The 22,204-nt window shown below is 49.3% G+C and overlaps 1 protein-coding gene across 3 annotated transcripts in view; it reads right to left on the bottom strand.

Annotated features, from left to right (window-relative positions):
- Positions 1–2,839: 2,839 nt before the first annotated feature.
- Positions 2,840–22,204, bottom strand: part of CDH3 (cadherin 3) — a 57,299-nt gene continuing 37,934 nt past the window's right edge. For 2 of the 3 annotated variants that reach the window (XM_044760952.2, XM_014827744.3), the window contains 12 exons: positions 21,929–22,084; positions 21,699–21,843; positions 20,247–20,422; positions 19,461–19,589; positions 18,234–18,419; positions 16,068–16,309; positions 15,342–15,487; positions 14,318–14,542; positions 10,468–10,674; positions 7,991–8,121; positions 7,464–7,610; positions 2,840–5,120 (listed from right to left, as the gene is read on the bottom strand). In XM_044760952.2, the coding sequence (XP_044616887.1) occupies positions 4,911–5,120; positions 7,464–7,610; positions 7,991–8,121; positions 10,468–10,674; positions 14,318–14,542; positions 15,342–15,487; positions 16,068–16,309; positions 18,234–18,419; positions 19,461–19,589; positions 20,247–20,422; positions 21,699–21,843; positions 21,929–22,084 (2,100 nt within the window). In that variant the 3' untranslated portion in view covers positions 2,840–4,910. Of the gene's footprint in view, positions 5,121–7,463; positions 7,611–7,990; positions 8,122–10,467; positions 10,675–14,317; positions 14,543–15,341; positions 15,488–16,067; positions 16,310–18,233; positions 18,420–19,460; positions 19,590–20,246; positions 20,423–20,556; positions 20,695–21,698; positions 21,844–21,928; positions 22,085–22,204 lie in introns of those variants that run through there. The other variant, XM_070500337.1, reaches the window with a different exon arrangement.

The raw sequence follows: 22,204 nt of genomic DNA, 5'->3' as shown, positions 1-22,204 counted from the left end.
TTCTTGACAGCAGAAAGAGCCCATATTTGGGAATCAAGGAGACCGGGACCCCAAAACTGTCAATTCCTGGCTATGTGTGGTCATTAATCTCTCTGACCCTCAATTTCCTTTAAAAAAGAGAACCATAAAACCTCCCTCCCCATGGTTGTAGGTGGGAGAATTCATGTAACTGACTCCATGCATGTGAAGCGCATGGCCAGTCATTGCCCAGTAAGTATTGACCACTGCTGCCACCACTGCCACTCTCACCATCACTGTCATCGCCAAAGTGCCTGAGGCAGTTCCTGGCCCACAGCAGACTCCCAGACAAGGTACAAGGTATGTGGCAGCCAGTGTGACTGTTCCGCCCTCGGGCTCCCTCCCTTCCTGCAGACCTCGTGGGGCAGGCCATGCCGTGGTTCAGGTGAATGGTGCCCTCTGCCGGGTGCGAGGGGAAGGGCCATCAGGGAAACCACAGCCGCTCGGGCCACCGCAGTGGCTTTCTGCAGCCTGGGAATGTCTGGCTTAGGTGGGAAGGGCAGTTTCCACCCACGTTGTGAGTGTGGAGATAAAGGGGCAGTAACTGGCCCTGTCAGTCCCTCAACAACCACAGGAGTAGTGACAACAACACTTACGCAGCACTCGTATGCCAGGAAGCCTTCTAAGCACTTGACAGATACTAACTCATTTACTCCTCCATTTTCCAGATGAGAAAGTTGAGGCACAGAAAGGTCAAGTGATTTGTCTAAGGCGTCACGCCTGGAAGGGCTGGGATTTGAACCTGTGCCCTAGAACCATGCCTCCTCGGTGGATTTTAGTGGGAGGTAGGCTCTGCCTTTAGTCAAAAGGCAGCTGGCCCCATGGAGTTCCCCAGTGAGTCTGGAACTGGACATCTGGAGTGTGGGCTGCTGAAGGGGCTTCCCAGGGTGACCACCCCCACCTTTTCAATGGCAGGCCTATCACATGGTTGACCTCAGGGCTCCCTGCCTGACTGGCCATCCCTCAGTGTTTCCCTGCCTGGGTCTTCTTGCTGTGTCCCCGTGTGACCCATGGTTAAGGAAGGTCCAGCCTAACACAGGGAGCCAGGAATTTGAGGCCTCAGCTCCTTGCCCACCTTGCGGGGATGAGAGCCATCTCCCTCAGGCCCCTCGAGGGCCTGGGCAAAGCCCACCTGAAGAGACAGGTTCTATTTGCAGCCTCTTGAGGAGGGAAAAAAGATTGTCAGACCAGCCACAAGGGAAAAGTCCTGGTGTGAAGCAAGGCCTGGGCTCTGCCCGTCTCTGCCCCGCTGCAGAGATCTCGGCCGGTGCCTGCTTCCAGAATCTCCTTCCACCTGAAAAATGACAGAGGTGGACAGGGGGCAACTTTCAAAATGCTCTGCATTTAGGGGTTCTTAAGGAGAAACATTGGGAAGGGGAGGCCAAGAGGGGTCTCTGAGCACCCCAACCCCTCCTTCCAACAAAGTCTCACTTTTTATTTATTTTTTGGAAGATTAGCCCTGAGCTAACATCTGCTGCCAATCCCCCTCTTTTTGCTGAGGAAGACTGACCCTGAGCTAATGTCCGTGCCCATCTTCCTCTATTTTATATGTGTGACACCTGCCACAGCATGGCTTGCCAAGCAGTGCCATGTCCCCGCCCGGGATCTGAACCGGCGAATCCCAGGCCGTCAAAGCAGAATGTGCGCCCTTAACCGATGTGCCACCGGGCCAGCCCCCAAAGTCTCACTTTGATTACCTTTTTTGTTGGATTTGGGTTCTGGGGCTTCAGCTTTTAAAAGTCTGGGGAAAAAAATCATTTAATAGAATAAGCCCAAGGTCCTTTCAGCACCAACCTGTCATCCGAGACAGAACCTTCCACTCAGACTCAGGCAGCCTTGATCCCAACCAGGACCACAGGCCCCGCGCCCTCCCCAGTTGTTGGAGGACCACCTTTCAAGCACCTGCAGAGATGGATGCTCCAGGGAGTTTAACGTTGTTGAGGGCAAAAAACTACAATCACTAATGTCCACGGATGGCGGTAAGATTAAATAAATGCTAACATCAAAACTGGATGTGTTGGAGACAATAAGGCAACCTCCTTGTATGTCCTGTTATGAAAAGATATAATGCAACATGTGTATGTACTGCATGGGGGAAAACAAAGATCAGAAGGAAATAACCCAACCCCTGAATCACAAAATGTGAAGGATTAACATTCAGGGTATGCGAAGTCAAACATTCAGGTGGTCCCTGTTGGTATGACTAGACGAACTGGTTATTTACAGTTAGCACCCACTCTGAGTGGTTAGCACTGGTGACTATTTACCAGCTGCAAATATTGTGACTTCGTGTTATAGGCCCTAAAGACCAGATCTTGGGGCCGGCCCGTTGGTGCAGTGGTTAAGTTTGCATGTTCCGCTTCAGCGGCCCCGGGTTCGCCAGTTCGGATCCCAGGTGCGGACATGGCACCGCTTGGCACACCATGCTGTAGTAGGCATCCCACATGTAAAGTAGAGGAGAATGGGCACGGATGTTAGCTCAGGGCCAGTCTTCCTCAGCAAAAAAGAGGAGGATTGGTGGCATATGTTAGTTCAGGGCTAATCTTCCTCAAAAATAAGTAAATAAGTAAGAAGTTGAAAAAAAAACCAAAAGACCACATCCTAAGATTTATAGTTCAGGTGAGAAGCAGGCCCTGAGTGAGAGACGTGATATCCTTCCGCCTCACAGAGCCCAGGCTCCTTCTTCCAAATCGCTCAGAGGCCGGTGACTGGTGCCATTGCCAAGGGAATCTAGATCCATCCAGAGACCAGGCTTGGCTAGGAAAGGCTCCTTTTCCTCCTCGACTCCCTCGAAAAATCCAAGGGAGGAAGGCCAGCCTGCACAGTAGCTGTTTGGTTTTATTATTAGCCTCGGCCGAAGATAGGGTTGCAGGCTCCTCAGAGAGGAGTTTAAGGGGCAGCAGGTGTTGGCTGGTTGAGACACCTAATCCTCCCGCACAACCTTATCAGCAAGAGCAGCAGGGCCCTGGTAGCGGGAGACATGAGGCCGCAGGAGCCGGGGGAGCAGCTCTAGGAAGAGGCGGGAGGTGGCTTTGACTGTGGGCTAAGATGCTGTGGACCAAGGACAGGTGAGGAGATTTCTTACCCGACTTAGTTACCATCTGACTTCCCCATCCAGGGTCTGAGGCTTCCAGACGCCCTCCGCTTCATCCTTCAGAGCCTCAAACCTGCATGTGCATCAGCATCACCTGGAAGCTTGTTAAAACAGACTGCAGGGCCCTGCCTGCAGGGTCTGATCCGGCAGATGATGCTGATGCTGCTGGTCCAGGGACTGGACTCTGAGTACCAGCTGTAAAGGACGACTCACTCTCGCAGGACGGAAATACTGAGTTCAACGTCAGCAATCCTTTCAGCTTCGCGTTAGATTCTTCACGTCTATTGCGAAGAAAAATTTTAAACTTCGCTTTAACAAAGGCACACATGGAATTGCCCTATCCTTGCTGCCTCTTCATCCTTCTTCCTGCATCTGTGCCCTGGTATTGTGAGGAATGTTCCAATTTCAGTGACATCCCGGGTGAGTTCTCTAATTTTCTGTCTGGCTTGATTTTGATGATGATCAGGTGTCATTTAAAAAAAATACACTGAGGCCATTCTTTAAAGGAGGAAAAGCCCCTCAGAGGGTGATCGTGAGGATTTGTTTAAAGGAAATCATTGAAGTTAAGAGCTGTCCGGGCCTAGAAAGTACTGCATAAATGGTAGCTGTCACCAATGAACACAAATAGCACCTACTGTGTGCCGGATATTAATTCACTTTATCTCCATAAAAACTCCCCATGTTACACATGAAAAATCCGAGGCAGGTAGAGGGTAAGAGACTTGCTAGGAAGTAGAAGAGTCGGATCCTCCCCAAGCATCGAGCCCACAGCACAGAAGAGAAATCTTCACGTTCTGCCCCACGTGAGAGCACAGAAAACACGTCGCCGCAGCTCTGGTGGGGCGCAGCCCGGCGGTGAGGAGGTGAATGGTTCCCTCACACAGACCAGCAACTCTGAATACGGCGGGAGGAGGGCAGGTGTGCCCCACTTGCGCACGTCAACCATCCCATCAGGAGGAAGCTGGGGGGAAGCTGGCAGGGTTAAAAGCACGCGCTCACTCACTCCCCTGGAACAACACTGAAAATTCTAAAAACTAATGAATTGTACACTTGAAATGGGTGAATGGTATGGTGTGTGAATTACATGTCGATAAAGATGCTATAAAAAAAAAAGAGTTCACTCCCCTGGCACCTCTGGGAAAAGTTCCTTTAATAAAAAAGTTCTAGTACATTTACACGATTGTCATCACCCTTCATCTACAGCACTCGATAGGGAAAATATAAAATAAAGGACAACCTAGACGCACTCAGTATAAAAACGCAGTGATCCACTCAAACAGGAGGCCTCGGGGCCCGGAGATCAGAGAGAAATGCAGCGAGCCAAGCAGCTCTGGCCTGGGCTTCTGGAGGACTCCAGGGGATGGCTGAGGACCCGCCTCTAACTTTTTGAAAATAGCATTAAAAAAAAATATCCAGGTTGCAATGAGAGGTCTCTTTCTAAGGAGAAGGGTCCATTCCAGAAAGAAGGTCATCACGGGGGCATCAGAGGCAGTCCAGGCCCAGGACACAGGGCTGAGCATTTTACGGCAGGGGAGAGGCTCCCGGAAATTCGCCTCCGAGGTCACCCCGGCCTAGGCTGAGAGGTGGTCAGTGCTGAGGGCAAACTGCCCGTGTGCCTCCATTCTCAAAGGCTTAGAAACCAACCCCCATAATAATGTCAGCCTCGAGGCCTCTTCCCTCCAAGTCGCTAAGGCCACTTCTCAACACGTTCCAGAGTCCTTGGCCGCAGTGGGGACTGAGACCCCTGGAGATGCAGCTGCGGCCTGACGTTTAGTCCCTCGCCTGCTGGCAGGGAGGCCTAGTCGTCCTGGCCACCACTGTACATGTCCGCCAGCTTCTTGAAGCGGCTGCCCCACTCGTTCAGATAGTCATAGTCTTGGTCCTGGTCCGAGGCCGAGGAGGTGAGGGAGCTCAGGGAGGCGGCGTCGGAGCCACTGCCCTCGTAGTCGAACACCAACAGAGAGTCGTAGGGCGGGGCCGTGGGGTCCGTGTTAGCCGCCTTCAGGTTCTGTGGCGACAGAGAGCAGGTGGTGAGGAGCAGCGGGATCAGACCCCTGGCAGCTGCGAGAGCTCAGCCAACCGACTTAGTTCACCTTGCTGAGCCTGCATCTCCTCCTCAAAGCTTTGAAGGTTGAAATGAAATCATGCCTATAAATACTCAGGGCCCAGCATACAGCAAGTGCTCAGGGCAGAAGACCTGCGGTTAAGGGCAGGGACTCTGAAATCAGATGACTTGAGTCAGAGCTCAGACTTCACACACTAGTACGTGACCTCGGGCAAGTCCCTTAACTTCTCTGTGCTGTTTTTGCCTTGTCTCTAAAATGGAGAACAAGGGGTCGGCCAATTCTGATCCTGGGCATGGACCCACACACTGCTCATCAAGCCATGCTGTGGTGGCATCCCACATAGAAGAGCTAGAATGACCTATAACTAGGATATACAACTATGTACTGGGGCTTTGGGGAGAAAAAACAAAAACCCTTAAAAATAGGGGGCCTTTATATAGTTTTAGCAGAATAAAGGAATATATGCAAAGCACTTATCAGAATAGTACCTGGCATAGAGTGGAATACTATTTCCTCATTTGTAAAATAAGGATAACAATAGGATTCCCACCCTGCAGAGCTGACGTGGGATTAAATGCGACAGTATTTGCAAACTATCTGACACACGTTCTGGAAACTGTCTTCATTTAACGGGAGGGAAAAGCTCTAGGTATTTGGCTCCAATCCCGGCTTCTCAAACCAGCTACCCTGAGCAACGTTCCCCAGGTGCTTTTGATTTTCCACAGCACTCTCAAACATGCTCAGGCTAGAGAAGAGTCTCACCATCAGGCCATTTCTAGAAGGCAAGAAGGGTAAACTATTTAGTTTCCCTTTTTGCAAAAGAGAAGACTGAGGCAGAAGGGTTCGAGCCAGGGTGAGGTTGCCTGGCTGCCCATTGAGCCCTCTGCCCACTGCTGCTTCCTTGCACTCCCCCATCCCCCCATCTATCCATCCTTCCTTCCTCCCTTCTTACTAAAAGGCTCCACTTACTGATTGCTAACAAGGTGCCAGCTGTGCTAGGCTCATATCCGTTATCTCCTACGCACCCAGTCCAGGGGTTCTCACAACCCTGGCTGTATATCTGATTTCCACGCGGAGCTAAAAAAAAGATTAGAGCCTAAAAAAACAGATGCCTGGATTCCAGGCATTGATATTTTTCAGAATTCCTCAGATAAATCAAATGTGTGACCAGAGTTAAGAACACTGGAGAGGAGGCCGGCCCTGTGGCTAGGTTCATGCACTCTGCTTCGGCAGCCCAGGGTTTCACCGATTTGGATCCTGGGTGTGGACATGGCACTGCTTGTCAAGCCATGCTGAGGAGGCATCCCACATGCCACAACTAGAAGGACCCACAACTAAAAATACACAACTATGTATGGGGGGGCTTTGGGAGAAAAAGGAAAAATAAAATCTTTAAAAAATAAAAAAGAACACTGGAGACACTCAGCTATTAGCAACAATAGCTGTCATTACCTAATAAATGCTGGGTGCCAGGCAAATGGTTCCCAAACTTAAATTACCTGGAAATCTTTAAAGAAATTCCAAAGCCCAGGCCACATCCAGATTAATGACATCATAATCTTAGGGGGTGACTCAGAGGCCCCAGCAGTTTTTGAAGTTCTCCAGGAGACTCCAATGCGCAGGCACGTTGGGAACCACTGTGCTAGTGCTGTTGCTGGTGCTTATTCATCCAGCCCTTAAAGCAGCCTGCAACAGAGGGGCCCAAACTTGGCTCCACTGGAATCACCTTGGATCTTTAAAAATTTAAACCCAGGGGCCAGCCCGGTGGCACAGTGGTTAAGTGTGCATGTTCTGCTTCTCGGCGGCCCAGGGTTCACCGGTTTGGATCCCAGGTGCAGACATGGCACCACTTGGCAAGCCATGCTGTGGTGGGTGTCCCACATATAAAGCAGAGGAAGATGGGCATGGATGTTAGCTCAGGGCCAGTATTCCTTGGCAAAAAGAAGAGGATTGGCAGTAGTTAGCTCAGGGCTAATCTTCCTTAAAAAAAAAAAAAATCAAACCCAGGTTGTCTAGCTCTGGCTCTAGAGTTTTTTCCTAATAACCCCTATATTTGTTGAATAAATAAATTATTCCTAATCTATTCTTTACCCTCTGCAAGTTAGGGTTTTATGGAAGAGGAAACAGAAGCCCAGAAGTTACTCAAATGTGCCAGAAGTCACACAGTTGATTGGTGGTGGAGTCAGGATTTGAACACAGAGCCAAGACTCCAAGCCCACGCTCTTTCTCCTGTGCTGCTGGTGCTTGGACAAAGGGCTGCCCTAGGCTGGCCCCTCATGCCTCACCTCGATGATGAAGTTGCCGATTTCATCAGGGTTGGCTGGACGTGGACGGTACATGGGTGTGGGGATGAAGGTAGGTGCCACATCGTTGCGGAGAATCACCTCAGGCCGGGCCTCCAGACCCCGGTGGAGTTGGGTGATGTCGTAGTCCTTCATGAGTGAAGGAGAACATGGGTTTCAGAGGACCTCCCACTCCCCTACGATTTACATTCTCACCCCACTAGCCTACCATTTGGATGTTCTGGTTCGTGGGTAATGTCAGAGATGTCTGAAAGCCCTAGTTTCCACATCCCCTCCTCCCAATAAGGCACAGGCTCAAGGTCACCTTGGCTGGGGCCAAAGAGCCTACAGTAACGGACCAGACAGCCTCTCAGAAGAGGAGAGCTGGTGGTCGCTTCTATGCGAAGAATGATGCTTCAGGCCAGGGTCTGGTCAATAGAGCTAACACGGTTAGTTGGTTGACCCAACCACCCCTGCCAGTGGCCCTGGGGGCACCCATCTCCCATCCCCCAGACCTCCCAAAGCCACACCTGGTCCTCCTCGCCACCTCCCTCTTCACCGTAGTAGAAGACGTTGTCACGGGTGTCATCTTCTGGGAGCAGAAGGGGCTCCTTGATCTTCCGCTTTTTTCTCACCAACAAGAGGAGCACCAGCAGGAGGACTGGAAGAGGTGGGGAGTGTGAATACTCACCCCACAACCACATGGCTGGCCAGGACCCTCAAACCCACAGAGCCCCATCTAATTCTAGACCCCACCACTCAGTAGCCAGAGCTTACCACACTTCCGTGGCTCCCTTGCATCTAGGAAAACCCCCAACTCCTTCTCGAGGCACACGGGATGTGGCTCTGCTAGGCGCCATGCCCAGGTCTAGTCACACTGGCCTCCTTGGAGTTCCTCAAATATACCTAGCAGTTTCCCACTTCAGAACCTTCATCTGGATTCTTTCCTCACCTGAAATGCTCTCCATGTACACGCATGGCTCTCACCCTTCAGGTTAGCATCACCACCTCCTACCAGCGTTCTGATTTCATTCCCCGACCCATAATTCTCTATCACTTATCATCTGTCTTCCCATATTGGTGGTACTAGTCCTTAAAGAAATCTTCCTTTGTGGGCATGGGAATCTCCCAGCAGATGTTACTTTTCAAGAAGACTCTTTTCCAGTCCCCAGGGGTCCCCTAAATGAGCCACAGACTTTTAAGTTAAAAGCGAGACAGTGCAACTTTGCTACGGTGCAGTGATTTGAACTTAGGTCCAAATGCTGTTTGGGAATTTTAACGGAAGTACTGGCTTTTAGTGATATGGTCTGAAAGCTGGCAGGCTATTTGGACATGGGGGGACTGGCCAACTAATGCCTGGCTGCTCTCCTTACCTGCCATGACTACCCCCACTTAATCCCATAGGAAGAGGGTACCCCTGGCCGTCTCTGTGGCTGTCTAGTGTAAGAGGATACAGCCAACTATTGAGCTTATCATGTTTTTGGCCTGCTGATGGAGGCACTGTCTCTCTCTAGCCTTCTTCGGGAGTTCATGGGTTCTTAGGATGCACACACTATGTGGGCTAGATGTGATCTCTCCCTCCCCTTCCCCTCACCCCACACTGGGTCTGGGGAAAGATAAGAGGTGAACTGGACTTCTCACCTGTATCCAAAGCTTAAATGCCTAACCGCCTACTGATATCTCCATTTGGACTGCCAGGCCAATCTCTTCCCATGGTCTTTCCCAAACTGGTGAACGGAAATGCTATATTTCTAGTTGTTCACGCCTTAGAATCATCAATGGCTTTTTTCCTCATACCACATATGAATCTGAATTGATTCTATCTTGAAATATGACCACCTTAGCACCTCAGCTATCCTGGTCTGAGCCACCAACCACCTCACTCCTAGATTATGGCAATCACTCCTAATGGTCTTCCTGTCTCCACCCCTGTCCCTCGACAGTCTGGTCAGTAGCAATCTTTTAAAATTCAAGTCAAATCACATCACTCCTCTGGTCCAAACCTTCTGATGACTTCTCTTTTCACCCAGAGTCCTTACAATAGCCTACAAGGCCCAACATGATGCTACGCCACACTATCCTCTCTCTGACCTCATCTGCTACTCTTTTCCCACTCCAGCCATTGCTGTTTCCACACACCAAGCACAGTGCTGCCTCAGGGCCTTTGCACTTGCTGTCCTCAAGACAACTATATGACTTGCCTGCTCTCCTCTTTCAGGTCTTTACTGCAATATCCCCTTCTTGGCAAGACCTTTGTTGCCCATCCTACTTGAAATAGCAGACCTCCTCCTTTTTCTCCATAGCAACACCTATTTCTGTGCCAGATTATTTGTTGTCTGCTCTCTGCACTGGAAAGTAAGCTCCATGAGGGCAGGGATTGGTCTGTTAAGTGCTGTACCCCCACTGCCTAAAACAGTGCTCAGTGCACAGTACATTGCTCTTGTATTCATATCTGATTGAATGAGTGTTTTGTGTGTAAGGACCAATTCAGAGAGTGGAAAAAGCAAATGTGATAGCTTCTACCTTTAGAGCTTTTAAGAAATTAGCTTTTAAGAAATTAGCTTTTAACTAAACACTTCTGCCAACTAGACCAGTGGCTCTCAAACTCTAGCTTGTATCAGAACCTCCTGGAGGGCTCGTTAAAAACACAGATTACTGAGTCTTAACCCTAAGTTTCTGAATCAGCTCAGGAGTGGGCCTGAGAATTGGCCTTTCTAACAAATTCCTGGTAATGGTAATGGTGTCGCTTTGGAGACCACAGTTCTGACCCACTGTTCTAGCCTCTAGATGGCATGGTGGCAGGCCCAAGTCTGTCTGCTCACCACTCATCCCCCAAGCCTGGCACATTCCAGAAGCTCCAAAAACATCTATTGATTGAATGACACTCCCAGAATTGAGAGTATAAGGAACAGATGGACAATATTGGTGGCCCCTTAGTCCCAGAAGTTCATGGTAGATTCAGATCTTCTGACCACCCTAAGCAGAGGGGAAAGGTGCTGGTACTCACGCAGCAGAGCCAAGACAGCCCCCAGGATGGGGAGGAGGAAACCCCCCTTCCAGGGTTCGGGGCATTTCTCCACGTGGCCATGGCAGTCACACACGGTGGCCCTGATCACTGTCAGCTGCTCCTTGTTGCCATGGTCGGACAGAGAAAGGTGCACATCATATGTGTCTTGCTTCAGAAACTTCTTCAGGGACAAGGCCACTGTGTCTCCTGGAATGGGCAGATAATTTATTCACCTTGGGAGACCGCAAACGGTGGGAACCAGCTATGCCATGATCGAGGTTTGAGGAGACAGCCTCTGCATCCGGGCAACGGGGAAACGTCCAACGGCACACTTACGCCAAGTGTAAAAGCGGATTTTAGCCAAAGCCAAACTCACCATCATGGAAAGGATTATTGTGATAGAAGAATAAATTCATCATTTTATTTTTTTAAAAAATCAATAAATCACAGTATTCTTAAAATATGAGGTTTTAAAAAAAGTCATGTCATGGGGGGCCAATAATTTCTCAGTACCATTAGCTGCTAGACTGTGCTTTGCCTCAAAAAGAATACACTGTTCATTCTAAGAGATAGCTAGCCCAATCTTTTAATATTCACATTAACCGGCCACCTGTTTTCCTATTTGAAAGTTCACTACCACTTATTATTGTAGCATTTTGCTCTTGCAATAGTGAATATAATGTTTATACCTCAACCGTATGACAGACTTTCAATATCTGAAACACTGATATTTCTGAGTGAGCATTAATTACTAATAAATCCAAATGCGCATGACTTGGTGATATAACTGATGTCGTTCAGTGGATCAGAGAGGATGCCAACTGGTGTTATTACAGCCTTAGTGACCGCACACAAGTTCAGGGATGCTGGAAATGAGGCTGCAATGGGCACGGTGCTAACTGACCTTTCAAAGACCTAGGGTGGGTGGCAGGCTAACCACAGAGCAGAAGCCAAGCCTCAGGGGGGCCTGCCCAATGGACAGCACTCTGGGGAGACTGTGTGGCAATCCTGGGGCAGAGAGGAGGGCTATGCTGGTTGGTGAGGAATACAGGGTCGGGGGCCCCTGAAAAAAGGCCTTCAGTTTAGACCCAAGTTTCTCAAGGAGGGAGCTCTTAGCTTGGGTGGAACTATTTTTCATCATGCAGGACCTTCCCAAGCATTACAGATCTCACCACTAAATGTCAGTAGCATCCCCCAATCACTGGGACAATAAAAACCACCCTACATTTCTAGCCCACCCACTCCCAGGCCTGTCGGCCTATTTCAGCACTGATCTCAAGCCATTTTCAGTTCAAAGGTTCTGCACACTCACTGGGCCCCTCTCAGTAAAAAGGCCAGAAGGGAGATTTCACACTGTCGCATTCAGCAACGGCAGGCAGAGACACTTCTGCAGGCCGAATATTTGGTCTACCACGTGGAGAGGCCAACAAGGTGCATTTCACCAGAACGTCCATACCACCTCCTGTTGTCATGCTAGGGACTGATTTCTCAGCTGAGGATGATGACGGTGGTGCCGGGCGCAGCGGTGACTACACTGATACTTACTATGGACCAAGCCCTCCTCTGACCTTCACCACAACCTGAAGAGGCAGGTCCTGTTATCCCCATTTTACAAATGCAGCAGTGAGACTTAGGGAGGTCAAGTAACAGCCTGAGGGCATAGAGGGGAGAGTTTGGACCAATTCCCCTGACAACAGGACATGGTCAGATAGAAAAACTAAATTAAAACCCAGAACCAGGTATCAATACTACTATCATGTGTCAGTACCATTGGGCTTTGGCTATAACGCTTACACTTGACGGAGCCAGCTCCGGGACTGTGGCTGGGGGACAGCGGAGGTGAAGATGGCTACTCGCATCTACCGAGCATGGGTATCCCACACAAGATACCTAGCAAGTACTCAGTCTTCACGGTAGCTGTATGGAAGTGGGTGCAATTATTGGCACCATTCTACAAATAGGGAAACTGAGGAACAGTGAGGTTCAGTAACTTGCCCACAATCACAAAGCTAGTAAATGGAGAAGCTGGGTCTTGAACCAAGACATTCTGGCTCCAGAGTCCATGCTCTGTAAATGATGTGGGCAGGCAGGAAAAAAATGGCTTCCAGGCCACAAGGGGGTGACAGGAGACCAACTTGGGCTCCCCAAAGGAAAGGTGCTGGGTCAGCCCAGTAGCACAGTGGTTAAGTTCGTGCACTCTGATTCGGCAGCCCACGGCTAGCTGGTTTGGATCCCAGATGTGGAACTACACACTGCTTGGCAAGCCATGCTGTGGCAGGTGTCCCACATATAAAGTAGAGGAAGGTGGGCACAGATATTAGCTCAGGGTCAATCTTCCTCAGCAAAAAGAGGAGTATTGGCAGCAGATGTTAGCTCAGGGCTAAACTTCCTTAAAAAAAAAAAAAAAGGAAAGGTGCTAAATATATACACCCAAATCACAGGACTCAAATGAATGAGACAACATGGCTGTCTGAAGCAGGGCTCCTGAGTCCTTTCTGGGTTGGGCTCGGCAGCAGTAATAGACCCTGGGCATTTGATTTCTTTGGGGCAGAAACTATATGCACTGTTTCCCCATTTCCCTCCTGAGGGACCCTAGCCCCAAGGGGAAGGGGGAGCATTTTATTTTATTTATTTATTTATCTATTTATTTATTTATGAATGAAGATTAGCCCTGAGCTGAGCTATTTATTTATTTATTTATGAATGAAGATTAGCCCTGAGCTAACATCTGCTGTCAATCCTCCTCTTTTTGCTGAGGAAGACTGGCCCTGGGCTAACATCTGTGCCCGTCTTCCTCTACTTTATATGTGGGATGCCTGCCACAGCGTGGCTTGCCAAGCAGTGCCATGTCCGCACCCGGGATCCGAACCCGGGAACCCCAGGCTGCCGAAGTAGAATGTGTGCAATTAACCACTGTACCACTGTGCCGGCCCCGGGGCGGGGGGGGAGCATTTTAAATCAGAGTGAGCAGTGTTTCTCCAGGGGCCTTATTGGCACTTGGGGCTGGATCTGTCCTTCTCATGCACTGTGGGTTCTCACCCACTTGATGCCAGTAACACTCCTCGTGAGTGCTGTGACAACTAAAAATCCAGTGGAGGCTGAGAAGCTGCATGGGATGGGAAAGGACAAGGACAAGGACAGGGAGGTGGATGGGAGCAGGGGTGAGGAGGACAGGAACTCTGGCTTCAACTTCTGTACCACTGCTTACCCACTCTGTGCCCTTGTACATGTTACTTAACCTCTCTGAGTCTCACTCTCATCTGTAAATAGGAATAAAAATACTGACCATAGAGGGTGGCAGAAATATTAAATAAGGAAAAGAAAAAGCATCTTGCCTATTCAAACTGCCTGGATTCAAATCCTAGTGCCATCGTCTTCCAGTCGTAATGCCTCTGGCAAGATATTTACATTTCTGCAAGCCTTGGTTTCCTCATCTGTCAAATGGGCGCGTGAGTGCATGTGAGAGATACTAGTATCTTCTTCACAGTGTTGTTGTGAGGATTGAGCAACCTAATCTATGTAAAGCATCTGAAGTGGTGTCTGGCACATAGTAAGTAAGCTCAGTGCAGGTTAGCTACCATCACTGCGCTGGACTCCTGACTCTCTCATTATGTGATATTGAGAAGGTCACACCCTCTCTCTCTGGGTCTGTTTTTCCATCTGTACAGGAAGGTGGTTGGGTTAGAATGGTCTCTAAGGACTCCCGTGGAATTCTAAATGCTTACATTAAGCTAATAAGTAGCATCTAATTGACATTCTTGAGGAAACTGTTAACTTGGACCCACAAAATGCTGGGGCAGGAATGGTTCTGGTATGGGGCAGACACCCACCTGCCACCGCACTCAGTTACCTTTCTCATTGACCTCTGCCGTCCAGTAGATGTCCGAGTCATGTGTGAGCTGGGCCCGGAAAGGGGAGGTGTGGGGGGACAGGTCCTTGTCTGTGATGTTCAGTACTTGGGGCACAGGGCTTTGGTTGCAGATGGTGATCTGTCGGGGCTCGGGGACCGGGCCATGGTCGTTGACATCCAGAAGTGTTAGCAGGAGGGTCCCCGTGCCAGTGGTGGGAGGGCTCCCTGTTCATAATCACACATATAATCCCTTTTCAGCATCTGCCTTTGGTCAGGTTGATGAATCAATGTTAAGCTCCCCTGTGACCTACCCAATCAGCCTCCGGGAGGGTCCTGTTTACTCCCCAGCTGTAACCTTTCAAGACCCTCCATGCCTTAGCTTCATAATAGAGCAAACCAGTGATGGTAAATACATGGCAACTACGCCATCATTCTCATTTTGTGTCCATAGCAGACATTACTAATTGATCCTAGCTAATTCGTAGTCACTTCATCCAGACAGCCACTACCAATCTATCATAAATTGAAACCTATTTGCCACCTCAGGGCTGATGCAGTGTTTGCTGATCAGCTTCAGGGAAGCTCCCCTTCACAGCCCTGTGGTAACCTCTCACCTGCCTCCAGGCCTTGGTTCACTATGTGTGAAGCAGAGATGGCAATCACATCATAACCTCCAACCCTGTCATGGTGTGACATCACTAATCAATCATGGCACTTTCCAGGCAGTCCCTTTCAATCAGTCACAAGGGGAAACTAACAGGCCAGTTCAGGCCTCAGTGAACCATAAACTTAGGCTGAAAGGAATCTTCAGGATATCTCCTAACTTTTGGGTCTTAGGGAAATTGGAATCACGGCCAGCCAACCCTTGGACCAGTCTTTAAAAGACTCCTCTGAAACACCTCTTTGACCCTCCAAATTAGTTCACTGACATCCCTTACCCACACCATACTCTGCCTGGGGAGAGGATGTGCCATGTCATGGGCTCCAAAGGTGCCCACATGGAGGGGCTGGAAGAAGCTCTCACCATCATCCGTGGCCAAGACCATGACTTCGTAGATGTTGTTCTTCACAAACCACTCATTCTCGCGGTCCAAGACCCCTGCAGCAGTGACCTGCCCACTGTCTGGGTCCATTGCTAGCCACCCTGCTGGGTCTCTCAGAATGTGGTAGCTGGAGTGGAAAATTTGGGAGGAGTCACACCCAGAATACTTAGAATTCTGATATTGTCATTCAAAGCCTCCTCTGAGCCAGCCCTGATGGCCTAGTGGTTAAAGTTCAAAGTGCTCTGCTTCGGCAGCCCAGGTTTGGAACCACACCACTCATCTGTCAGTAGCCATGCTGTGGTGGTGGCTCACACAGAAGAACTAGAAGCACTTACAACTAGAATATACAACTATGTACTAGGGCTTTGGGGAGGCAGGGAAAAAAGTCTCCTCAGGCCAACGGGCAGATGATGCCACGGGACCCAGGGTTCCTAAGCAGGATCACATGGAAAATGCATCTCACCCCTAAATGGAAGCCTGAGCAGCAGGTCGGGGGCCCAGCAGGGACACATGAGAGGGAATGGGAATACCTGCTCCCTAGACCTTTGCTCAGAGTTTTCAGCCTTGAGGAAGACAGGAAGGGAAGCCCCTATGCAGGGCTGATGTTCAAAATACTTATGGTAATTAGAACAAATGCTGGCCATAATAAACAACCCATCCAACAGTACCAGTGCATTTGGCTGAATGTGAGCCCAGCTCCTGCATACCTGATCTTCTGACTCCCCTTGTCAGGATCCTGTGCAGTGTAGGTACAGACAGACTCCCCGATGGAGATGTCCTCCTGGACCTCGATGACTTTGGAGGGTGGGACGAACACAGGTGCCTCATTCACATCCTCCACGTGGATCACTATGGTGGCCGTGGAGGTTGGGAGCTTCACCACAAAGGGAGTCTCGTTGGTCACTTCGACATACAAGGTGTGCTGGTTTTTGGCCTCAAAATCCAAGCTCTGAGAGAGAAGAGGAAGAGGACCTGAGCTGCCATTTTGTGTGGAGGCCTCACGCAGTGCTATGATGTCAGAAGGAAAGGGCCCAGAGCAAGGGGCTCGAGGCTCCCACCAGCAACAATGCTGCCCGTTCCCTGTCCCACAAAGCCTCCAGCATTTCCTGAGTGGACATCCGCTGGGCCTCTCAGACCACCCCAGAGGCATCTAGACTAGTGAGCCCTGGAACTGTTCTCAGTGGGGTGGTGACGCCCCACTCGGGGATGTCGTAGAAACTTGTGGAATCAATTCTAGTTGTCATGATTGGGGATGCCACTGGCATCTATAGGCTCGGGAAAGGACACAAAGAACTGTCCCACAGTCCACGTGATTTCCCAATATCCCCTTGGACATTCATGTATTCATGGGTATGAAAAATCTGTTTATAATTACAGCCTAGAACGTGTTTTACATATAAACCAAGTTTTTGATGTGGTTTTAATACACACTAAATTTTCTAGGAATGCAACTTCTAAGGGGATCTCATAATTTGATTTGTTCAGGCCTTTCTCAAGAGTCATTTATTTGCTGTTCTGGAAAGACATCAGTACCCCTTGTGGTATAAGCTGCCAGAGCAACATCCAGCATCCACCACATCTGGATGATTCTACAAAGAGATGTAAGCAACTGACCACATCATTATGTTTTCTAGTATAATTGTGCCCAAAAGTTTACATATAGAAATATTTTATTAAAAAAAAAGAAATATTTTATTATCGGTAACTTTTCCTATAAAATTCTCCCTTATTTTACAGTTAGGGCATTCTATTTTTCTAGAAATTATATGTTAGATAAGTTACATTATAAGTGAAATTCATTTCAAATGTAAAACGGGCTTTATAAAGTTTTTGCCACAAGAAGAGATAGTCTTTAAAGTATTATATAAAACTCTGCTTCTCAAACTGGGCCATTCTTCATAATAAACCAGGAGGTAAAAGAAATCACAGATGGGGCTGGCCCCGTGGCCCAGTGGTTAAGATCGTGTGCTCTGCTTCGGAGGCCCAGTGTTTCACCAGTTCGAATTCTGGGTGCGGACATGGCACCACTCATAAGGCCATGCTGAGGCGGTGACCCACATGCCACAACTAGAAGGACCCACAACTAAAAATACACAACTACGTACGGGGGCACTTTGGAAGAAAAAGGAAAAATCAAAAAATCAAAAAAAAAAAAAAAAGGGGGCCGGCCCCGTGGCAGAGTGGTTAAGTTCGCACGCTCCGCTGCAGGCGGCCCAGTGTTTTGTTGGTTTGAATCCTGGGTGCAGACATGGCACTGCTCATCAAGCCACGCTGAGGTGGCGTCTCACATGCCACAACTAGAAGGACCCACAACGAAGAATATACAACTATGTACTGGGGGGCTTTGGGGAGAAAAAGGAAAAAAATAAAATCTTTAAAAAAAAAAAAAAGGAAATCACAGAAAGATTAGGCCCATCTTCTTGAAGCATCGATTTTATTCAAAGATTTTTTTTGACAGGCAAAGGTATGCCCAACTACTAAGTAATTTAAAACATTCTACTATCCAAACACCTAGGTATGTATTATGGATTAAATGCAAAATTAGCAAGAACTCCAATAAAATAGAGTCCCTCTGTGTGAGAGGACTGATTGACTGGGCCAGCCAGCGGACCTGGGATCTGAAGGAGAGGCTCCACAGATTCACTTCAATTAGACCAGCAACTCTTACCCATTTTATGAATTGGGCCCCCGGGTAAGATTTCGTTTGAACAAAGAATTCCCCAACACAAGAAGGATGGGAAAATGTTGGACGCCATTGTCCTGGTGCACTCCCCAAGGCATGTGTCCCATGGCAGGTGGTACCTTCTTGTCCTGGAGGCTGCAGACCTGATGGCCCCAGGAAGGGTCCCTGTCTAAAGCCCAAACTGACTCACCTTCCTAGTTGTCAGGATACCCTGGTTGCTCTCGGGGTGGGTGGTGATGATAAAATGGTCCCCATCGTCACCTTCCAAGATGCGGTAGACGGCGCGCCATGCTGGTGAGTTGGGGGCATCCAGATCGGTCACCGTCAGCCTCTGCACCTCGTGGCCCACTGCGTTCTCAGGCACACGGGCCTCGTACTGTCGTGTGGGAAACAAAGCACAGTCAGAGCAGAGGGACTGACCACCCTAAGAGACCATTCCATTCTTTGCCAGCTGTGAATCGTCCATTCAACAGAGGGGGAGCCCCATGACGCTTCTCCTTTCCGGGGCCACCCAACACACTTCCCAGGGTTTCACGGCACACACAGATGCAGAATGTCCTGAGCGTCAGCCTCACAGCTGCTGGGACAGACCACAGCAATCTTGGGCCTGTTTTCCCTACACCCAGGGGCCTAATGCTCCAGGAATCTCACTGGTCTGGGTGCCCAGAGCCCCGTCCTGTGTAGCCACCTATTTAGCTGAGAACAGAAAGGTACAAAGAAGGTGGCAGGAAGAGCTAGGTGCCTGATTGCTCTGGAGCACTGACCAGGAACTTTTTTTGGAAGTTCTGGAACAGGCAGCAAAGACTGAGAAATCAGCTGCTCAGAAAAAGAAACAAAACAGGAAGATTGGCAACAGATGTTAGCTCAGGGTGAATCCTTTCCAGGAAAAAAAAAAAAAACCCACAATAAAACCACTGTTAATATTAAAAAAAAAAAGAAATCAGCTGCTCAGAACAAATTTTTAATCAAGTTTAAATAATGTTCAGTAGCCAGAGTTATCTACAGATGGAAGATGAGTGGGTGTCCTCTTGATTGGCACTGAGTCCTCTGTCACTGGAGGTATACAAGCATTCATTGGGAGAAGGTGAGCAGGTAGAGGTGCGAGGCAAATTAGAAATTTTCAAGTCAACAAAGATTCTCCTATCCAGCACCTCTTCTGTCTGGGGGATTGAGTTAAGAACTATACATAGATTATTTCATCTAAAACTCAGAACAATGCAGCAAGTGTCATCATTATCTCCATTTCAGATTAGGAAATGGGGCACAGAGAGGTTAGGCAGTTTGCCTAGGGTCACACAGCTAGTAAGTGGTGGGACTGGGACTTGAAGCAATGTAGGCTGGTTCCAGAGCTTCAGTAGAAAGGAAAACCTTAGTCCTTCATCATCTGATGAGGGCAGACGAAAGGAAGGGGCATTACCTTCTGGGGATGAAACACGGGAGCGTTGTCATTGGCATCGAGGATCTCCACTATGGCCACTGCCGTGGTGGTGGAGCCGTCCCCGTCCATGTCTGTCGCCTGGATGGTCAGGGTGTACTCAGGGACTCTCTAGGGAGACAAGGAGGGTGGAAGGCCTGTGAGCTCAGTCTGAGGGTCCCTCGGCCTGGGCTCCCCAAGGCACAGCCCTAGGCGCACATGGAGGGAAGGGGCAGGTTTCCCCTTCTCACGTTTTCTTGACCCACCACTCACCACCACCAGGAAGAACAGAAGCAAAGGGTGGAGGGAGAGAGGAAGTGCAGATCCAAACCGTTCCCCGGGCCTGTCGGGGGTGAAGACCCGACCCTGGGCTGATGCAGAAAGGGAGCTTTGAGCCAGGATTTGGGCAAAGGTATTAATTAGGGAACAGGAGGCAACTCCAATATCCACGGAGCTAATTCTACTTTGTAGCACACAAGGGACAAATCTGGGCAATGTGCATGCTAAGTGAGCCATTCTGAGAGGAAATGAGAAAACCTACAGAAAATATCATACGTCTGCATTTCACAGCTGCCTCCTCAGCCTTAACAAGATCGTTTGGCAGTGTGCCATTGGCTCAGCGGAGCTGTGGGACATCCACATGGGAACACAACAGCAGCCATTCCCAGATGCCTTGGTCCTCACTGCTTGCCTTGGGCTTTAGGGGTAGGGATGGGGGCTTCTGCTCTGAATGTCAGGTCCCAGCCTGAGCAAGCCTGGGTAGGCGGCACTTCACTAAGGGCCACTCACCTCCCGGTCGAGGCCACTGGAGATGACACTGATGGTGCCCGTGCTCCGGTGGACGGTGAACATGAGGTCGTGTGGGTCCTTTGGCTCTTGGCTATGGATGGAGTAAGCGACCACCCCATTGTAGGTGTTGATGGCATCGTCCTCATCTGTGGCTGTCACCTGCATCACAGAAGTACCTGCAGGGGAGAAGGGATGAGTGAGCACCCTTCCCTCCCAGCTCCCATTCCATTCCTACCCACTTTTGGAACTCTGAGAGGCTCTACACTGAACATCAGCTTGGACCCATCTTCCACTTTGTGGCAGAGATTACCACCTGGGGCCATTTTCCATTCTCCTCTTCTTTCTTAGAAACATCATCCTCGCAATCATTTTAGGCTGGGCACAGGCTCACGTGGACAGGAAAGACTATTTCCCATCCCATCTTGCAGCTAGCTGTGGCCCTGAGACTAAATTCTGACAAATGGGATACACAGTTTTGGAGGAAGTGTTTTTCCAAGTATGGGGCTTATTCTTCCCACCCTTTCTCTCCTTCCAGATGTAACGGCTGGAGCTCCAACAGCAATCATGAGCTAAGCTTGGGAACGAGGCCAAAACAGCAGAGCAAGGAGATAGAAAGAGCCTAGGTCTCCAACACTTTAAAGTACTCTCCCAGTCCGGACTGACCACCTCTAGGTTTCCTAATAGAAGGGAAAAAAAGGTTCTATCTTGCTTAAGGCACTATTTTTCTTTTGGAAATTTCTGTTATTGTCAGAAGCCAATTCACACTTCTCTGTTTTCTAATTCTCTACAACTCAGAGAGAAAGGACCCATCTCCACCTTTGAGGTCATTAAAATGTACCTATTTCCCTGGTCTCCTGCCAGCCCCCTCCCACTCTCTTCTCCAGCCCTAGCAATTTATTTTCCGCTTGCGATAAACCATGTTCTAACACCTCCCAGTCTTTGCTGCTTTCCTTGTAGCTGCCACTCACCAAAGAACCTTGTGCAGGTGCTTCATATTACAAGCAGCATGCATGTTTTTCTAATCTTTACAATCTTTAAGGTTGATATTATTCCCATTTTCAGATGTGAAGATTGAGGCTCAGAGGTGAAGAATGTACCCAGGGTCACAGAAGGTAAAGAGGCAAAATCAAGATTCAAATCTAGGTCTCTGCAGTTCCAAAGCTAGTGGTCCCCAAACCCAGCTGATCATCTAAAGCTTCTGGGAAATTTTCAAATTTCAGATTCCAGAGCTCTACTCCAGGATCGTTATTATTCAGGGATTTTGGATGGAGTGAGGGAATCTAGATTTTTAAGAAAATCCCAGATGATCTGATGCACAGCCAAGGAATCAGGTGTGGAGAGTTCTTTGATCCTTTAAGGGTCTGGGCTGACCTCCTGATTGTTCCAGAAGTTGACCCAAGGCCAGGTCTGGGCCCAGCAGACCCACAGCTATCCCCTCCCTAGTCTTCTTACCAGGTAGTACCCCCTCCAAGACGCTCCCTCTGAAGACATCCTGGGTAAACTTGGGCTTGTGGTCATTCTGGTCTGTCACGATGATGGAGATGTTCATGGGCTCTTCCACTGAGGCACCGTTCTCTGACACAGCGTGGCCAAAGAGCTGTGAGTACACAGGTCTGGGGTCAGCCTGGTGCCACCCTCCCCCCTGGGGCCCTGATTCTCGTTGGATGCTAAGGGTTACTTGCCTCATACTTGGCAATCTTCTCCCGGTCCAGTGGCTTATTCAACAACAACCAGCCTGTCTCCTTCTCTATGGAGAAGACACCCTCAGGGGGGCTGTCTGCCCCAGGCCCCGTGATGCTGTAGAAAATCTTAGTGCCTCTGTCCTTATTAGATTTGAGCTGGAAGCAAAAGAAAATGGCAGCTGACAAAGTGACAAACATCTCATGATTGCAGAAAAGGACCCTCCGTGGGAAGGGGTGGAGAGGCACTGCCTTATCAGAATCTGCTCCCACGAGAGA

The sequence above is a fragment of the Equus asinus genome, chromosome 28 (genome assembly GCF_041296235.1).
Source record: "Equus asinus isolate D_3611 breed Donkey chromosome 28, EquAss-T2T_v2, whole genome shotgun sequence".
Taxonomy (NCBI): domain Eukaryota; kingdom Metazoa; phylum Chordata; class Mammalia; order Perissodactyla; family Equidae; genus Equus; species Equus asinus.
The sequence above is the reverse complement of the archived record's forward strand: the minus strand, read 5'-3'. Positions and strand labels throughout refer to the sequence as shown.